The following is a 19,614-nucleotide window of genomic DNA, read 5'->3' on the forward strand; positions in this document are numbered from 1 at the left end:
AGTTAGCACCTAGCCAAGATGAGAGGACCATCCCTTTTCCTTGCTCTGACCTGCATGTGGCCACACAGTCCACCCTTCTGCTCAGAACCTTTGGGCAGTTGAGTCTGGGCTAAGTCAGGCTGAGAAGTTGCTGTCTGGTTCACATCCTCACAAGTGCAGAGTTTCCCTGGTGGGACTGACAGTTTATCTGCCCATTCCTATACTAGTAGTTGGACAAAGACAAGAGGCAGCTACAGGACAGCACAATGTATTTGGCCCAGATATAAGTTAGATCACATTCAGGTAGTGATAAATTACACACAGAGACAGGACACACTCCACAAAGGGACAGTCTCACTTAAATACAGAGGACATGCTACACTGACCACAATTTACAAATAATTCCTATAGACTGAAATAAAAGTGAAAAACTACATTGCAGTTTCTTTTGAATGTGGAAAATGATGTAAACATGAGGAACATCTATACTGAGAACACAAATGGCTACCTAATGCACTTGTATGCAGTTTTGGCAGAAGCAGGTGAGGGAGTGGAACAATGGTCCTATGAAGCTGCCAGCCAGGTAGATCCCCTGGTCCACACCATAGCCACTTCTGAGAGTGGCACAGGCCCAGTGATAACAAACAGGAGAAGGATCTAGACCCATTTACTTGTTTGTGGGGTATCACAGGACACGTCCCACATAGGTCCTCCCCCATCAGGGCTGAGGCTGGCCTCCTGAACATCTTTAGCCACCCCGCCCCCAATTTTTTATCTTTTTACTTTTCAACAGGGGCTTTAGCTCTGTAGCCCAATTAGGTCTTAAATATGCTATTCTCTTGCTTTAGCCCCCAAGAAATGAATTACAGGCATGCACCACCAGGCTTAGCTAGACAGCTTATTTTTGGACATTATTCCTCTGGGGTCTGATGAATTTTTGGGTGATGGAAGAGACAGCTTTCTCTCATTCTGTGAACCTGATGCCCCAAGCAAGGCCTGGCCATCAGAGCTGCCTTGGTTTCTGTAGGAGCCAGAGCAGAAGCTCTACATCTACAAGGAAGGGCTGCAGGCTGGCAAACAGCATGTATATAAAGTGCTATAAGTTGAGTCTAAGGGAGTTTTAACCACTCCACAACAGCCGATGTTATTTACACATTTCTCAACCAGGTACCACCTGGCCCTGTTCTGATCCCTTCTGGACACAAGGTGCCCACTCCAGGGCTGAGGAGGGACACTCAGGGCCTGGCACATACTCCAGCTGTGACACATGAGTGGCACCTAAACTTAACTAGCCTCAGGTTAGACAAAGATTCCCCTTCCTTGGTACACCTTTTCAGCTTAGGGACACTAGCTGGATGAGACCTTGCAACTAATATCTTAAGCCCAAACTGCTGTCTGGTGATGAGCCCAGGGAACTTGAGGATGCCACACCTACCCAAAAGGGGCAGGAGGAACAAGCAGCATTCTGTATCTGCTAGGCCAGGGCCTAATAGGGCTAACTGTTTTGAAAGAAAACAAAATAAGATCAGAGGGCCCACCTGGATGGCCTGCATCCAGAAGTGTTGGGCCCAAGGGACTCTTTAAGAGAGATTTCAAAGGGAGGAGTGTGACTAACCAGACCAGCTCTACTTATACCAGTCTCGTGTGGAAGACAAACTAGCCAGAGCCTTGTGTCCCTGTCGTATAGACTGGTACTGTACCTGCTCTTAAGTTTGCAAAAGACAGTGGATAAGGATGAGGGATGGAAACATCCCAAGACCCATGAAGATGCTATGGTCAATGGTATAGCTAAGTCCATTTGTTGGCAAGCCAATGTGTGACTTGGAACAGAACCAAAGACGAGAAAGGCTGGGTGGTTGAGACCCTTCATCTTGGCTCCTCTATTAAGGATTGCCCTCAGGAGCAGGCAAGGTGTCCACTCGGGTATCCCTGATGGTGCCAGCCTTCCTGGGCTTCTGCTTGGCCTTCCTCAGCATGTGAACCTGTTCCAAGGCAGGGATGGAGGGTCAGAGGGCCAGAGTGACATTACAAGTGATAGCTCTGGGACCACTGGACCAGTGAATACTTCTTGGCTCCATTCCACAAAAGAGGGGCAATGGCTTCAAAGAGCAAGCTGCTTTCACCAGGGCTTCATGACACCTGGAGTCCCAGAAGGCCAAAGTTTAGACCCACCTGGCCTTAGCTATTGTACAGCATCAGCCTACATGGCTCTAACCTTGACCCATTTTACCTCTGTTCTCAGCCTTGCCAACATACCTTAGGGGCAGTAGCAGAGATGATCATGTGCCCTGGGGCCTGAACCCAGGGCTCACCATCCACTTGTACTGGAGTAGCCTTAAGGAGTGTAACACGGAAGTAGGAGCCCTGGGCAATGCGGATTCCAGAGCGCAGCCCACCCTGGACCTGGCCCTAGGCAAGACAAAAGCTGAGCTAGCTAGTGGGGCCCAAGGGGTATCACAGGGCCTGCCCACCAGCCCGCCAGTGAGTGCTCACCATGTGCACGACACCCGTTACACCCACCACCTCCAACAGCCCGTCGTCTATGCGTGGCTTCTCAAACCTGGAGTCGCTGTCAGAGCCCCACAGGTCAGCCCCCGAGCCCCAGCTGCCCCCAAAAGATGAAAATACAAAGTTAAGCACAGACCAGACACAGACCTAGCACCTGGCCCAAACTGCAGAATCTCTGAGAGCCCAGCCCCAGCACCTGGGGATGTTGATAAAGATGAGACCCTCAATGCTGGGTAGCTCCACCTCCTGCTGCTCCACCTGCAGCCGGATCTCCTTGTGTAGGCTTCGAGAGTGGCTGATCTTCTGCAGCCCAACCCGCACATACACACCCTTGTTGTGGAACCTGCCACAGGAGAGGTAGGCATTCTGCATTACCAGGTAAAAGCTGCTGGCTGCTCTAAGTGACCTGATCCCCCAGCCCTGCCCTACTAGTACCTGCTTGTGAATTTGCCAGGCTCCTCCTCACGTGCCTGGTGGAAGTCTAGGCTGAGTTCCGCATCGATACCAATGCCACAGTAGTTACTCATCTGAACAATCTGGAGACAGGGCATAACCAGGATGCTGGCCAGGCACTCCGGAGTGTCCAAAATTCTGCCAGCCATTCCCAAGTGTCCCAAATTGTGCCAGCCATCTCTAACTCGGTTGTCACCAGTACCCTTTCCTAGTAACCTCTCTGCTTAAATGTCACAGCACCCCCAGAGAGGGCAGAACCCCACAACCCCACAGGCTTCAGTCAGCAAGCTCTTGCTCTGCCTCAGGAGGAAAGACGCACTTCAGCAAAGGGGGAGTCAAATGTAAGATCCTTGCAGGTGCCACACTGGTACCTTGGGGGGCTCCGTGTCTACCACACTGTTCTCTGTACTATCAGTCTCATGAGCATCCAGCAGGATTGTCCAACGATCCATGAGCACAGCATCAGCCTCATCCACAGACACCAGCACAGAGAATGGGTCCTCACCACTATAGCCTGCCCCCCAACGGAGGACCCGACCAAGGTCATTCCCTAGGAGACAGGAAAGACAGCATAATCCACATACCACCATGAATCTCTAGCATAACCCACAGTGGGGACAGCCCTGAGACCCCATCCTTCAAGTTGATGGCTAAGCCCACCTGTACCCAGGGGCAGGATGGCCACAGATGGCTCTGGGCAGGCCAGATGGCGCCTTGTCTCTTCCAGGGCAGCGAGCACCCAGCCCACGGTGCCGTCTCCACCACACACCAGTACCCGAAAACAGGGCACCTGAGAGAAAAGGTGGAACCTGTGTGGGAGACAGTGTTCTGCCACTACCTCCTGGCTGCCCAGGCCAAGACCTAGCCATTCATTCTTGCCCTGGGCAGCCCTTTACTTTTCAGATGTCCATCTCTGGCCACATAGAGGACTTAATTATTCCAGCAGTCCCATTTGGAGTTCCTACTAGCTAGAGACAGGTAGGGGTTGCTTTTTTCACATGCCAGAAAACTCCAGACTCACCCAGGAAGAGGGCCCCCGTTGGTCAGCTCAAAGACCTGGTGTGGATTCAGCAGTTTCCGGAAACTGCAGAGCAGCTCTCGGCCCCTGAGGCCCCCACTCTTTGGGTTCACAAACACGAGGAGGGGGCAGCAGTCGGGAGGCAGCTTCGTGTGCTGAGAAGTGGGGGACTGAATTATGTTGGGGTCAAGGTCCCACATGGGAACTGCTAAGCCATGTCCAGCCTCAGATTCCAAGCCTACTAAGCCATAGCCAGTCCTTCCTGAGGCTAAGCAGGCCACATACTTATCTCCAACTCATTACTGACCTCTCATAGTGGATATGTCCTTGGCATTTGTGCTTAGTGCTCCAAGCAGCTATGGTGGTGCTCTCAAGGGAAAAGATATTCTAACATGTCAAGAGACCATTCCTACTCTCTTATCCATGAAACCACAGGCTCCTGTGGAAATCCATAGGTCCTACCAGTCACCACCAGCCAGCTGGAGTGATGCCTGGCCCTTTCAAAGCTACCAACATACCCCTTGGGACCCGGGGGCTTCCAGATCCTACCTGCCACATGGCAGCCAAAGGGCTCAGTTTACAGGGGTAATCACACATCTCTTGCTGGTCATGGGGACAAAGTCAGTCTTCCCATATAGAATGCCAAGAGACAGTCCCTAGACACAGTAGGCTGGTTCAGGTCCCTACAGTGGTTTTGGGTAACAGGAGACACACAAGCCAGGTACAGACAAAGGGTGGACAGCAGCACAGGAGCTACGTTATGCCTGACAAGGACATACTTGACATGGGGTACTCACTGGATAGGCAGAGCTGCCTGTACTCAACACTTACTCACTTGCCCCAGGGCAGGCAGCTGATAGGAAATAGAAACTATATGGCCTCATGCTTAACTGCCACAGAGCTAGTAATGACAATACCTAGTTAAACATACAGGGAGCCCTATATCTTTAGGCACTGGTAACAGCTACTTCCAGGGCAGGACCAGTGGGCTGGGGCAGGAGGGACCTGTAGGCACTGCCTAAGCCTGCCAGTCTCCCAAACTCATTCCACTTGAATTCTGTTCCTCCTAGACTTGAGTCTGAAGTCAAGATCAGGGTTCAGGATACAAGCAAGCCATGGACACCTGTGGGCACTTTGTGGAGACCAGGCATAAATCCTTCTGGTACTCCTCATACGCAATTCCACTGCTTTCTGCTGCCTTCTGGGTGCACCTCTTCCCAACCATTGCCAGGTCATAAGAGTGGTACCTGAAGTCAGGGAGCTCCACCTAGTAGCCAGAAATAACCCTAGCCACATGGCCACATGGGTAAATGTTGGGGCCAATATCATACTCAAAAGGATAGGGCCTGGCAGGATGTGGTCACAACACACTGCAGGCACATGGTCACAACACACTCCGGCTGTGATAATCCCTGCTGGTTAGAAGTTCACCATTCCTGATGTGAAACCAGCCTCGGTCCTTTTTTTTTTAAGATTTATTATGTATACAGTGTTCTGCCTGCATGTATGCCTGCATACCAGAAGAGGGCACCAGATCTCATTAAAGATGGTTATGAGCCACCATGTGTTTGCTGGGAATTGAACTCAGGACCTCTGGAAGAGCAGCCAGTGCTCTTAACCTCTGAGCCATCTCTCCAGCCCACCAGCCTTGGTCCTAAGCATCATGTCTCACTCGTTCAGAAACCTTGGACAAGCATGACCTCTCTGACCTCTGACCCTCTGATGTAAACCTTGTCAAGGTCAACCTTGTCCCTTTTGGGCTGTTGTAGGTAGGCCAAAGTGGCATGTACCAGCCATCTGGCAATGAGGAGATGGTCCTGAGGCATTAAACTGGTCTCAAAGTCCTGATCACTTACCAGCACATCTGGAAGCACCAGTGCAGTCAGTGGCCGGCCATGTACTGCTGTGTCCCTGGCCAGCATGTATAGCCGCTCAGCCTCCGCGAAGCAGGTGACATCCAGAATTACTGCGCCTGCCACAGGTGAGCCAAACCTCAGGGTAGGTGTCCTATGCACCCCATCCACAAGGTACTCAGTGAGGAGTCCTGTGTATCCTACCCCCAGGTGCCCAGAGAAGGGTTTATTGTGCATCCTACCCAAATGGTATTCAGGACAGGGTCTATGAAATCCACCCCCAAGATATCACACCCACAAAATCTCTCCTGTGTACCATGCCAACCAGGTGCCTAGGTAGAGCCTCCACTACAAGTACCAGCCCCAGCTCTGACCACAGCCAGCACATGTCATCTGACTATAAGTAGCATCCACAGTAAGGGGCCACTTACAGCAAAGTATTCAGGATCCAGCAGTGAGTAAAGAGGCTCATCTCCCTGACCAACCACTTACACCCAAATCTAGTACCATGAGCACTGCATGGTCTCTGAGTATCCTGGGTCACATGCCAAGAAGGATGGCAGTGCATCTGAAACCTTCCTTGCCCCGTAAAAGATGCTGGCTCACAAAGACAGGGACGGGGGACGGGGTGGGGGTACGACACACAGCTAAAATCTCAGCCATATTGTAACAAAAGCAACAGATGTGAACCAGGAAACAAAACCAAGGGATGATTCCAGGCATGTGGATATAGAGAAGACAGTAAAGAGCAGGCTCTTCCACCCGACTCCAGGAACATCCACCAGACATCAGCTCACCTTGTAAGGAGTAGACGTGACTCACAGACACCACAGCAGCTGCACAGACAGTTTGCAGTCAGAGTGGCATATTGAGGCCTGGGCCTGACCTCCCAATCTGGGGCCAGCCTCCCTTCTAAGGGCATCTACATCTAGAGCACAGCCCACCCAAGCAGCCCTGACCCATCCTTTGGGGTCAGCCCCCTGGGAACTGCCCATGCCCTTTTCCCAAACAAGGTCCCTGACTCCTGAATGTACTGGGATTCCCCCCAGAAGAAGTATAGACTAAATACTTTAGGAAACAAGGGGGGAGGACCAGAAGCCTCTCAGTGAGGGCTGTATTGGCTGGCCTGGGGTGGGAACTGAGCATGGGCTTCAGATGGTGCATGAGGAAGCAAGAGAACTTAGGTTTGGCACCATAGTCCCACTGCCCAGTCAGGACCCTCTCCCAGCCAGAGCCCTGGATAGCCCAAGGTCACACCTTTGGTGGCCATGGCCTCATGCAGCAGGTTGCTGTAATCCTGAGGGGACAAGCCAGGTGGCAGGCCACCCACGAACAGGGAGACATGTGGGGTCATGGCCCTGCTCTCAGCCACGTAGAACCGCGTCTGGCTCACCTGGCGCACAGATGTCTGTAGGAAGAATAGGAATGGGGAATGCTAGGCAGCATGGCAGCAGCACTTCTTCATCGCCTCACTTAGCTCTTGAGGAAACTAACTTGGATACTCTAACTAACATGAAGACTCAAGGCCTCCCAGCCACAAATAGGTGATATGTTATAGAGGGTACTGCCAGCCAGGGACATCAGCTGATGATTGGGGAGGGTATAGTATCTGAGAAGAAATGCCCCTCTGGAGGTGGCAAGTGAGTGGACAGCCTTGGTGGCATTCCTCTATAGGACATGGCTAAGGGCTGGCAGTTCCCTGGAAGTACTGTCTATACCCACTGACCTGTCGAATGTCCCAAAGTCGGTCTAGCAGAGGTTCCTCATCCATCAGCACTGTCCTTTGGACTGTAGGATTGAGGGACACAGCATGTCAGCACTAGGCTCCTCCCTTCTATAAACAGCTGCTCTGAGTCTCTGGGACATGCAAGTGAGTCTAGGTGGGACTGATCAGAAGGGCATGGTCTAGCCCCAATGTCCTAGTAGGCCTCCCAGAGCAGTAGGCCCAAGCCTACTACATAAAAGGATCTGAAAATGCAGCCCACTTACCTTGTCTGCTGCTCATGAGCACCTCAATCAGCTGGAATCTCTCCTGATCCTCAACCTATACAGCAAAACATCAGGCCTAGGACAGAACCCCCATATCCACAGGACATTCAGAGGAATAGTAGCCTAGCCCATTGGGCAGGTGACCTCAAAGTTGGATGCGAATGGACAGTGTACATACCTGTCGTCCAAGCAGTGGAAGGACCTCTTGAACCACAGACTGTGCTGTACTCTGTGAGTTCACACGGATGGACACATAGGCCACACCCACCCTGTGGGGGACAGACTCAAAGTATGGGCTTTGGGTCCTCACCCTAACCCTCCCTCATCAGATCTTGTGCTTTGAGTCTTACTTGAGCCAGCCAGGGTAGATCTTCAGGATCTCCTGGGCACGAGGCAGAGACCTGATGACCCAGGCCTCAGGCATGGAATCCCGGGGCCCAGAGCCTTTGTTAGCCTCTTCCTCAGTGGTCCTGGCCTTCCCCAGGGCCTGGGCATTGCCAGACAGTATGGTTAAGGGCAGTGCCTGCAGCTGGAAGTCTCTAGGGTCCTCGTTGATATAGTAGGCTCGAAGTGCTGCCTCCTGTAGAGGGTAGAGCCAAGTATGTGGGGCCAGGTGAACAGGGGACCTGTATGGAGGGCCAGGTTAAGGGAATAGGTGAGGGAGGCAGGTATGAGGAAGCCAACTGTGAAGGGGGCCAGATATGAAGGGCCAGGTAAGCAGAGGGCTCCAGGTATGGTAGTGTGCACCACACCTCTGTGCATAGGCTCACTCTTACCATCACCTCCTCATTCCTAGCCATGCGGGAAACTGTAACCAGGCGAAACTGATTTTTCCTCATGGAATCGTTGCCATCAAAGATCTTCAAGGTTTGTTTGGCTAGGCAAGAGGGAAGCAGCTGAGAATCTTGGGGGCCTGGAACTAGGCAGGACAGAGTGACAACTCAGTGGCATACTTACTGGATTCTGTTGCTGTCTGCATCTCTCTGCCTATGCCTGTGGCAGCACTTCCATCTAGGCCATCGTCTCCATCACCTGCAGGATAGACAAAGTCCTTATACTCAGTGCCTGGACCAGCCAGGGTATACCCCAGTCCCACCTCTATGCCTCACCAAGCTCTAAGGCCATCGTCTCAGGGATGCGGAAGCAGTGCATCTTGCTGAAGTTTCGGGATAACAGGCGCACACATGAAGGAGGCAATACCATGGAACGTAGACGCCCAAACGTACACTCAGGTGTGAGTGCTGTGGAGCACACTGAGTGGGCCTGGTAGGACAAAGGTATAAGTCTGGCACCCTGGGCAGAAAGCTGGCTATATCCATCAGGTTAAGCACCATCTAGATGGTGCACAAAGCCAGAGGTACTACTCCATAACTCAGAAAACAGTAGGATGTAGACAACTTGAAAGAAAGGGACTTCCCCCTCCTCCATCATACACCCTGTCATAGAGCCTACCCCTACCTGATGGCTTCAGCTGTCTTTTGTCCCACACCCAAGGCCCCATTCATCCCATTCCCATGCTCACCTGTACACCACACCACTCGCAGCGTACACCAGCTAGCACATCTGAGGAACCACAAGTCTTCCTACAGACCTCACATCGTGCACCAGAAGGCAGGTTCCCCTCCCGCCAGTGGTGGTGATATGTGTCCTGAGGATGGGGGGACAATCAGAAGCTCACCCAGCCTACCCCTACCAAACCTACCCCAGTACTTGTACTCACATAATCCTGCTGTCCATCCTGGTGGCACTGACGACAGTCGCTGCAGGCGAAGGGCACACACTCGGGGTGAACGTGCAGCTCACACACTGGGGGGTGGGCAAGGTTAGGGGCCTCTTGCCATACCCCTGCCCTCCTCACTGACCTCTCAGCTTGGGCTGGCTCCAACCCCAACCCCTGCCATCCTGAACCAGCTTCTTTTAGACTAATTGCTTCTTGCCTGGTAGACTCCTACCGTTGGAGCCCCCAAAATTAGCCTGAGCCTACTACCCATGCACTGACAAACCACAGGCAGAGGATGGCTGGGCTACCCAGAGCAGCAGAGATCAGGCCCCTTGATCGATGAGCTCAGTTCCAAGGGGACCACAGGCCCAATGGTACCTTCACAGCGGAGCGCAGGTACCTCCAGGCTCTTGCGGCAGACCACACAGAACTTGCGCTTGTAGAGCCCAAGGGAGCCAAAGCAGTGGGCTACAGGGACCTATAGGGGCAGAACAATCCTCAGATTTGGGCCTGCCTGGGCCTGCACCCTTATTCCTGGTAGCCTTGTGAACTGGCCCAGCATCTCCTGCTGGTAACTGCTTGGACAGAGGGGATCATCTCTCTTCCTCCTTCACCTTCACAAATCTGTAGCTCAGGTCCTGCTTGAGAGTGCCTACCTCAACCCAGCTATACTACCATGAGACCTGGACTGGAGCTAGCCTGACTGACTATGGACAGGCGAGTAGAGAAAAGGCTCTTTAACTTCACATCTGTAGTACTGTAAGCACAGGTAATGGAAGGCCACCTGACATCCATTCCTTACTCCACAGGCCAGCAAGACTGCCAACTACCAGGTACCTGTTAGATTCAGGAGCTTCCAAAACCCCCCAGATCTGCCCTCTTGGAGGCAATCACAGTGACTGTGAACATGAGATGGAAAATTGCCTTCCCATGAAAGCAGATTGGAAGGGTCAGGTCTTAACTTGACTGGTCCTTAGCCTAAGACTTAAAGAACACTCAATTAGCAGGACAGAAAAACTGCACACTAGAAGGGTAATCAATGTACATGTCAGGATGGAAGATGATTTTTCTTTTCTTTTCTTTTTTTTTTTTTTTTTTTGTTTTTCAAGACAGGGTTTCTCTGTGTAGCTTTGCGCCTTTCCTGGAACTCACTTGGTAGCCCAGGCTGGCCTCGAACTCACAGAGATCCGCCTGGCTCTGCCTCCCAAGTGCTGGAATTAAAGGTGTGCGCCACCACCGCCTTAAATATCTATATCCTCTGAGAATATTTGAAATCATACTAGTATTTATTTTTATTCTTAAGTAAAAATAAGAAAACATTGAGATCATTTTAAACAGCTATAGCCTCAACATGTTCACAAGGGTACCACTCTGGAAAGCATAGCATCCTGAGACTACAGCAGCCAGCCGCTAGCATCCTCAGATTTTTGTACTCACACCTAGTAATCAAGTATCTCATGCTCACCTGTTTGAACTGTGTCTAGCTATACTGCTGTCACCACTACCATTACTCACAGAAAGGAAGTCTCTGTGCCCTGCTAGGAGCCTCACTGCCCTCTCCTGAGCCCTGTGAAGGAAAGTCAATAGCCAAAACCTACTCCAAGGCTCAGAGGCCTTTTACATAAGCGTTTAATGTTACAACCTCTAGGGTTTATGTGCATTCGTGAGAAACAATCCAGAGATCCCCTGTGGTCTTTACCCATTTTCCAATGTTAACAACTTACAAAACTGGTCAGTGTCATAGCCAAAGCACTGAGAGTGCATGCAGTCCAAGCAAAGTACCCAGCCTCCAGGACCTCTCACTTGGCCCTTTTGCAGCCACATCCACTTCCTTACCTTGAACCTCTGATCTGTGTTCCTCTGGCTTCCTCATTCAGAGTGTTCCATAGATAAGTATGTGCCCTTTGACACTGACTGTTTTCAATATAGTTCCCTAGAGATCCACTCAGGGTGCTCAGGTCATCAATGGCTCCTTCCCTCTGATCATGAGCAGGACTCTGCCCTTTGCTTCCTAACTATGATGTGACTAAACTGCCAATGCAAAGGACAGCTAGAGGTCAGCACTCCACCCCAGGAGAGCCATTGCATTGCCCCACACTTACCCGTACTAGGCTTGGAGCAATGCTTGTACACGGGGTCTTCACTTGCTTCAGGCACTTCTCATGGGACATGAAGTTGCAGACTGCAGGGAGGAGAGCTGTGTGAGTCAGCCCACCCTGCTAAGCAGACCCGTGTACACTTAGGAGGTGAGTGGCCCTAAGACTCAGCCTTTGTCAGCATAATAGGGCATGAGCATTCCACAACAGGGTTAAGAGCCCATCATAAAGAGGCCACTCAGCCAAAGCCAATGGGGGAAGTTCTTGAGCTGGGCCAGTCAGTATGGTACCCTAGCCCTATGCCACTTAGGGGCAGGAATGTCATTCCTGTGATCTCCATCATTATGGAAGCGGGCAGTAACACCATCCTTAAAAGCCCAAAGGCCAGATGCCACAGTAGGACCATGGTGGGAGATGAGTGTGCCCTGCTGTCTTGGGAATGGCCCATGCCTGTCACACTGACTCAGAACTCCCTTGTCTCTGAGGCCAATAGAGGAGCCAAGAGATGAGTTTCCAAAGGCAGAGTGCACATAAACAGCTGTGGGATGGCCCAGGACTTAGAAAACACACCTGGCTTGGGGGTGGGGTGTGTTTCTAGACCTCAGCACAAATAGAGCTTCAGCAGTGAAACAAACTTGGTGATACACGAGGGGATATAAGCCTGTGTAACACACCAGAGCCAGGGCAGGAAAGAGAGTGAGGGTCCTGGGTTGGGTTCCACAGGTACGATACTGTGGATGAGGTTGTAGGAACAAAGGGACATGACCACTAAGACAGCCTGAGGAGACAGGACCTATCCAGAGGGCCCCAGTGGCTGCTTCCCTCCTACTAAGACCTTAGACACCTCAGTCCTAGAAGGGGACAAATAAAATTTTTCCATGGGATGCTCCAGAGAAAACTACTGGAAGGAGACTAGAGCTGGTGAGAAAAGCATGAGAAAGCAGTGACCCAACAAGAGTCTTTCCCAAGCACTCCATTTACTTAACCATGGAAGGTCTTGCCAGCTGCCTCCTCTGTAGGCTGAGGCAGTGCCTGTTGTGTGTAGAACCTTATGTGCTCCTGAAGGTGGAAGGCCTCTGCCCATACCTTTGTGAGGACATCTGCTGGGGTTCCAGCCCATTCCCCACAATGCTGCCTAGAAGAGGCTCTGCACCCTTGCCTGAGGACCAGACTCTAGGACTGCTACACACCAAGATTTTGCTTGGGTTTCTTGACTCCACAGACCTAGCCCAGGGGTCATATCTGTAAGGAGTACCTGGAATCTACCCTTAGACTTCAAGTCCTCGTTTCATTATCTCTTAGTTCTTCAAAGAGCCTAGGTCTAGCCTCTGACCTGTAGGTCCTACCTCCACTACCTTTACCTCCACAGAGATTACACTTAGATTTGAAGCTTTGCTTTCTGTGGTTTTCAACAATAAAGTGAGTCAGAGAACCACCCTTCTACCTGAATCCTTGCCTATGCCACCCTTGTAGATCCTGGGGTATAGCTTCAGACCTGCAGCTAAGTCAGTGTACACACCGCAGCCTTCATCCCAGTGGGACTCGGATATTACAAAAGAGCAGGCAGCTTTGCGCCTTTCCTGGAACTCACTCTGTAGACCAGGCTGGCCTCGAACTCACAGATATCCTCCTGGCTCTGCCTCTCGAGTGCTGGGATTAAAGGCGTGCGCCACCACCGCCCGGCATAATATTTCTTATCTGACAGAGAAAACCAGGTGACCACTCCTATGTCACTGGTGGCCCTAAGGTGCCATGACAACAGCCATTCCCACTAGCAGAATACACTTCTGTGTGAGGAGCACAAGCCTGTCTCCCTGAGCAGGACAGATGCTCCTTAACTGGTCCCACCTTCAGTCCCTGGTCAGAACACACTGTCAAAGGCCCAGATGCCCCTCACAGACTTGGGAGGTGGGTCTCGGGGTCTGCCTCCTCACAAGAGGAAGAACATGAAGAGGGCCAGTCACAGAACTACCTGGGGAGCAGAGGAAGAGGTGCCATCCTCTGCCCTGCCCAGCCGGCTTGGCAGCTGGGTGGGAGCTGTGTTGGGACATGCCACATCTGTAAAGAAGGCTGGGCCTGGCTCTCCAAGCAGTTGAGCCTGAGCAAAGCAGCATTTAGTCCCTCTGTGCATCAGCCTGCACTTGGGACAAGAATGACCAGGACCCATGGTTCAGGCCAGCCCTGCTTGCCCTCTCCTAGTGTCCCGGTCACTTAAAAAGCCAGACACGGAACACCAGAGGGAACCCCATTGCCTAAGGCCTCAGTCCTACCTTCACATCTCTATGCCCTGGCCCAGCAACTGACTCAACACACACCTTGCCTCTTGCAACCCTGCTGGATTCCAACCACAGCATTACACTATGGCGACTCTGTCTCCACCTTCCACTAGGAAATCCTGAGATCTCAGGCCAAGGGGGGCCAGACCGGGGACACCCCTCCTTCCTACCCCTAAAAGCAGGCGTCACCAGACCACTGCCAAGAGGGACAGGGCTCAAAGGTTAGGACAGTGTATCAGGGAGAAGGGCTAGGGCTCTTGGGAGCGGCCTCAGGACACAGGGTGGACTCTCACCATCGCACAGGAAGCCGGCCAGCCCCCAAATGAAGTCCGAGCAGAGATGGCAGAAGGTGGGCTTGGTGAGTGTCACCTTGCGGAAGCTGTGGCCGGGCGCTGCAGGGCCAATAGCTCTGCCAGTCCGCTCCGGCCCTGACCCTGGGCGTGCGCGGCCTGAGATGCCCAGAACCGGGCTGCCGGCCGGGCTGCCGAGACGTGGGGAACCGCTGCCCGGCCAGGTACGGGCCCCGGCCTCGGCTGCCGCCGCCATCCGCAACCCGACCACCCCAGCAGCAGCTGCGCGCTAAAGCCAGATCGGCGATGTAGAGGGTCCTCAGCGGTGCCCGCTCCCAGCTTCCGACTGTGCTACCTAACGCGCAGGCTCGCGTGGGCGGGGCCCAAACGGAGAGCCTGGCTAGGGCCTCCAGAGGGGCGGTGCTGCCCTGTTGAAGGCCGAGCCTTTGCCTCCGACAGAGGGGCGAGGTGGCCCGCACGGATTTGATATGCCCAGCGCCAGATGAGCAAAACAAGGAATGGGCTAGATTTCCCACAGAGAGTCTCAGAATACTGGATATGAGGCCTTTGCTCCTATAAACAGGGGAGAATCTATGGGGACATTCATAGCTAGCTGGAAACTTCAGCGGGACTCTCACAAACCCCCTTACCCCATGGCAAGATCTTCCTTCAGTGTGTTCCCAGGTTGTGAGGACCCGCATGCAAGGGAAGGGCATCCACAGTAACCACAGTTCTGTGTTATCCAGACAGAGCCTGTGACTTTGGACCTACAATTGGTGTACTAATTCTGCTGCCAATGGGCTCAGGTTCATAACCAGATTTTTTACTTTTTTGTTGTTGTTTTTCGAGACAGGGTTTTTCTGTGTAGCTCTGGCTGTCCTGGAACTCACTCTGTAGACCTGGCCTCAAACTCAGAGATTTGCCTGCTTCTGCCTCCTGAGTGCTAGGATTAAAGGCATGTGCCACCACCACCCTACTCTGATTTTTACTTTTATGAACATTCTGTCCTTGTACCTGCATGGTCCATGCCCAGATTCTCATATGGCTGGAGTGGCACAAGAGGTAGCAGGGCACATTACAGTCACTTTAGAAAATAATACTAGACTGTGAGGCATGGTGGTGCATGCCCAGCATTCAAGAGGGAGAGGCAGGAGGATCTCTGTGAATTCAAGGTCAGCCTCGTCTAGTGTCATGAGAGATACATAATGAGACCCTGTCTCAAAAGATAATAATACTAAACTGGTTTTTACATGCAATCATACAAAAATTAAAATGAATACTTCTCTCAGTTGTGTGGAAGACTCCCTAGGCTGTACACTCTGCTGACTGTGGACCCTTAAATTTGTATTCCATGCTCTCTGGTCATATTCAGGGGTATCTCTGATGTCAGAGGACCTTCACCTATCTTAGTTGCTGTGAAGCCTTCACACATCTTACTGTCTCCTGCTGGGCCTTTTGTTCTTACTGGCAGGGGCCTCAGGAACTCAGGTGCTTGTTACCTGCAGTAGTTCAGGTCCTAAAGAACTCATGGATGGATCACTGCAGACCCTGAAAGAAATGCTGCATCACTGCCCTCAGGGGATAGTAAGGTTCTGCTAGCTGGGGTACTTGATTGACACGTGACCTTTTTTCCTGTGTGCCTCTGCTTATAGATACCTTGTTTAATAAGTAACATAGAGCAATTCATTACTTTCTTCTGTGGACTGGCAGTGCTGGCACTCACACCTGAAAGAAGCTAACCTTATACGTCTCTTTTCTCTGTAAAAATGCCACAACTTAGGGGACAGCGACAGCACTCAGCACTGTGCTAAGATCACTTCTGTGACCAGCAGAAGCGAGAAACTGTGGTAAGGCAGATGAACAGGGACAAGCAGCAGGAATCTGTATGTCAGGAGCTCAGACTAGTATTTCCCTGAATGACATAAAAGTGCAATGATACTGACCTGGATAACATGAACACATTTAGGAAATTTGTCCTCAGGCCACACCTTCCTCATAGCAGGGCAGTCCTTAATAGTGCTTACAGCAAGAAGCCCTTTGCTGTCACCAGCTCATGATGTCTCTGGCTCCATCCATGTCTCAGTAATTACACTTCCCTTTCTGCTGAGGGCCCATGGGTCATCCTACAGGACACTTCATGCTCCTGTTTGTAGGAGAATGTGGATAATCACACACATTTTTATCCTGGAGTGGACAGAATAGATCTGGAATGGGAGCACCAGCCATCCAGTGGCCTAATGTTAAATGACAATTTGTCTCCCCGCAAAAAGATGGCTAGGCTAGTACCATAGAACCCATCCACTTGAGCAGCATAAAATGAATGCTTCTCCATGAAAAAATGCAAAAATAATCATTACAAAATTTGGTATGTATTTACTCAGAATTAGAGACTGTGATTTGAATTAATATGGCCCCCATAGGCTCATAAGGAGTGGCACTATTTACAGGTATGGCCCTGTTGGAGTAGGTGTAGCCTTGTTGAGGAAATATTTCACTGAGGGTGGGCTTGGAGGTTTCAGAAGCTCAAGACAGGTCCAGTGACTCACTTGCTCTTCCTGCTGTCTGTAGATCCAGAGGTAGAACTCTCAGCTACCTCTCCAGCACCATGTCTGTCTGCATGCTTCCCACCATGACAATAATGGACTACACCTCTGAACTGTAAGCCACCCCCAATTAAACGTTACCATGGCAAATCTCTGAGTTCAAGGCCAGCCTGGTCTACAGAGTGAGTTCCAGAACAACCAGGGCTACAAAGAAAAACCCTGTCTTGAAGCCCCCACTCCAAAAAAAAAAAAAAAAAGAGTTGCCATGGTATCTCATCACCAATTAAACCCTAACTAAGACACAGACAAAATCACACACAAAAAAATAAGTATTTAAAAAAAGAGACTAAAAGCACAAACATCACAAAAGCCATAAATAGGACTTTTATTCTTTACTGGTTAGTACATTGATAGTTTTTAAATTTTTAATTCAATTTTATGTGTATGACTGTTTTGTCTGCATGTATGTCTGAGTACCATATGTGTGCCTGGTGGCCATAGATGCCAGAAGATTTCCTGGAACTGGAGTTATAGAAAGTTATGAGCTGCTGTGCAGGTGCTGGGAATCAAAACCCAGTCTTTCGTAAGAGCAGCAAGTTCTCTTAACTACTAATCCATCTCTCCAGTCCCTATGTTGCTACTTTTAAAATTATCTCTTCTAACAATTTTGAAATATTATTTTCCAAGAATAAGATAACTTAGCCCCTCAAATAGGTGATTGAACCCCCAAAGTGGCTTATTCTAAAGAACTTGAGCTGTTGTTGCTTTATTAGTGATAGGAGGAGAAGTGTCTTGTTAAGAATGCTACTAAGGGGGCTGGAGAGATGGCTCAGAGGTTAAGAGCATTTGTTGTTCTTGCAGAGGACCCTGGTTCTATTCCCAGCACTCACATGGTGGCTCACGAACATCCATAACTCCAGTTCCAGGAAATCCAGTGCCCTCTTCTGACCTCCTCAGACACCAGGCACAGACATATAGTGTGAGCAAAACATTCATACAGAATAAATAAGTCTGTTTTGTTTCTAAGACAGGGTCTTTCTACATATTCCTGTAGACCAGGGTGGTGCTGGACTCATAGGGCTCCACCAGCTTCTGTCTCTTGAGGGTTGGTATTAAAGACATGCTCCATCACACCCGGAAAAATAAATCTTTTGTTAAAAAAAAAAAAAAAGAAAAGAAAAAGAGATTGCTGCTAAGGGGCTGGAGAGTTAGTTCAGTAGTTAAGAGAGCTGGTGGCTCTTCCAGAGGACCTAGGTTCAATACCCAGCACCCACATAGTGGCTTACAACCATCTGTAACTCCAGCTCCAGGGAATCCAACACTTTCTTTGATCTCTGAAGCCACCAGGAACATACACGATGCATATACATACATGCAAGCAAAACACCATACACAGAAAACAAACAAGCAATGAAAAGACTGCTGTTAAAGTTGAGAGAACACTGCCCAGTGTTGACACAAAAACCACAGCTCTCCTCTTTAAAGGAACAAGAGTTTATTCTGGAGCCATTTTGAGTGACCATGGCCCAGAAACACAGATTTAAGTTACCCCAAATTCCATATTCCATCACGAAAACAATTTCGTGAAGTTGTATAATTTTATGGAACAAAGTAAGTCATAAATCCTGAAGTTTAAAATATATTGGTGGGTAAATCAGCGAGGTGGTTTAAAAACTGTGGGGGGAGGTTTTCTATAAACTTCAGATGTTATATGATGACATTCTTAGCTTTTGAGTTGGTAGAAACTAGTGGTCCGCTAAATCAATAGATTTTTAAAGACTTTTATTAATCAGTCACAGGATGTTAGTTCGGATACAGAGGTGGGCAAGAAATGGCTGCTCATGGGGGTAAAACTAGCCCAAGATAAGGTAATTAGCCTCTGGACCTGCAACATTCCAACCTCTTCACATCATTGCAGTTTTAATCAGTCCATCAGCCTTGGCAGACAGAGAGTCTTTCCAGAAATTCTTGTTTACACTAGTTTTTCATTTACAAGATGGGAGGTTTGGAAATTGACTGTGTCTGAGGTAACCAATGTGAATTCCCTCTGATGCGCCCTGTGATAGCACATCTGTTACTCTGAGTGTTAGTACCCTGTACCACCTTATCTATCAGCATTTTCTGTGGAACCAATAAGACCCTGAACCAAGCAGCCAGCCACAGCATTCCTGGAAGTTATTTTCTGTTACAGAATGCCTGGCCCTCACTCTGTTAAGAAAAGAAATGACTAGAAAGAATGTTATCTCTGCAAAGTTCCAACTGATATCTCTACAACTTAATTTCCTCTTTGTCATGTCATAAAGTGCCTACTTCCCCAGCAGCAGACCAACCAGAGAAAAGTTGGAAATAATATAGACCGTGGGTCAGGATTAGTTATGTTCACCTTATTGAGTTTTACAAAGATATGTAAATATGCAACCAGGGCCTTTTAGGACCTTGGAAGGGGCTTTATTAGCTTCTTAGTGAGTGATACCATTATGGACCCACAGTTTTTCTAGGGGTCCTTTGTCCTTCTTTGCATTTGCAGACTATATCTAGGATGGTCTATGCCCTCAACAGCCCAGGGTGCTAAGAAACTAGCCTTCTCCCAGAGGCTAAGGCACATGACACTTTTGGCTTTCTCCCCTCAACTTCTGGCCATTGGCCCAGCATTCACTTTCAAATCCAGGCAGGTTCTAGTCAGGTGGCCTGCAGCCATACAGACAGTTGTGTGGAAAGACACACAACCTACACTTACTTAGGGAAGAGGCCTGATATGCCAAGCAGGCTCTGGCGACACTAGTTTTGAATGGAACAGAAGTAAGCAGGGGGATGCAGCCCAAGCTTTTGTTTGGCTTCCCAAGGAATAAGTGGGTGAGGTAGGGGCTATAGAATTGATGACCTGCACAT

The 19,614-nt window shown here is 50.2% G+C and overlaps 1 protein-coding gene across 5 annotated transcripts; it reads right to left on the reverse strand.

Annotated features, from left to right (window-relative positions):
• Positions 1-231: 231 nt before the first annotated feature.
• On the reverse strand, positions 232-14,560 carry Dgkq (diacylglycerol kinase theta). 5 transcript variants are annotated; one of them, XM_052735759.1, is made up of 23 exons: positions 14,186-14,560; positions 11,623-11,702; positions 9,899-9,998; positions 9,521-9,606; positions 9,323-9,448; positions 8,910-9,063; positions 8,758-8,832; positions 8,577-8,677; positions 8,151-8,380; positions 7,979-8,069; positions 7,801-7,855; positions 7,538-7,599; positions 7,069-7,219; positions 6,609-6,647; positions 5,815-5,930; positions 3,962-4,113; positions 3,601-3,749; positions 3,312-3,490; positions 2,923-3,023; positions 2,684-2,830; positions 2,473-2,584; positions 2,236-2,388; positions 232-1,961 (listed from the first exon to the last, which is right to left on the reverse strand). In XM_052735759.1, the coding sequence occupies exons 1-23, from the start codon at positions 14,436-14,438 to the stop codon at positions 1,863-1,865; spliced, it is 2,811 nt and encodes a 936-aa protein (XP_052591719.1). In that variant the 5' UTR covers positions 14,439-14,560; the 3' UTR covers positions 232-1,862. The 5 variants fall into 5 exon arrangements, with proteins under 5 accessions (XP_052591719.1, XP_052591721.1, XP_052591722.1 ...); XM_052735760.1 differs by lacking the exon at positions 232-1,961 and adding an exon at positions 1,968-2,118; XM_052735761.1 differs by lacking the exon at positions 3,962-4,113 and having other exon boundaries at positions 3,601-3,730.
• Between the last annotated feature and the right edge of the window lie 5,054 nt (positions 14,561-19,614).

The sequence above is a fragment of the Peromyscus californicus genome, unplaced genomic scaffold (genome assembly GCF_007827085.1).
Source record: "Peromyscus californicus insignis strain IS unplaced genomic scaffold, ASM782708v3 Scaffold_13__1_contigs__length_99412109, whole genome shotgun sequence".
Classification (NCBI taxonomy): Eukaryota; Metazoa; Chordata; class Mammalia; order Rodentia; family Cricetidae; genus Peromyscus; species Peromyscus californicus.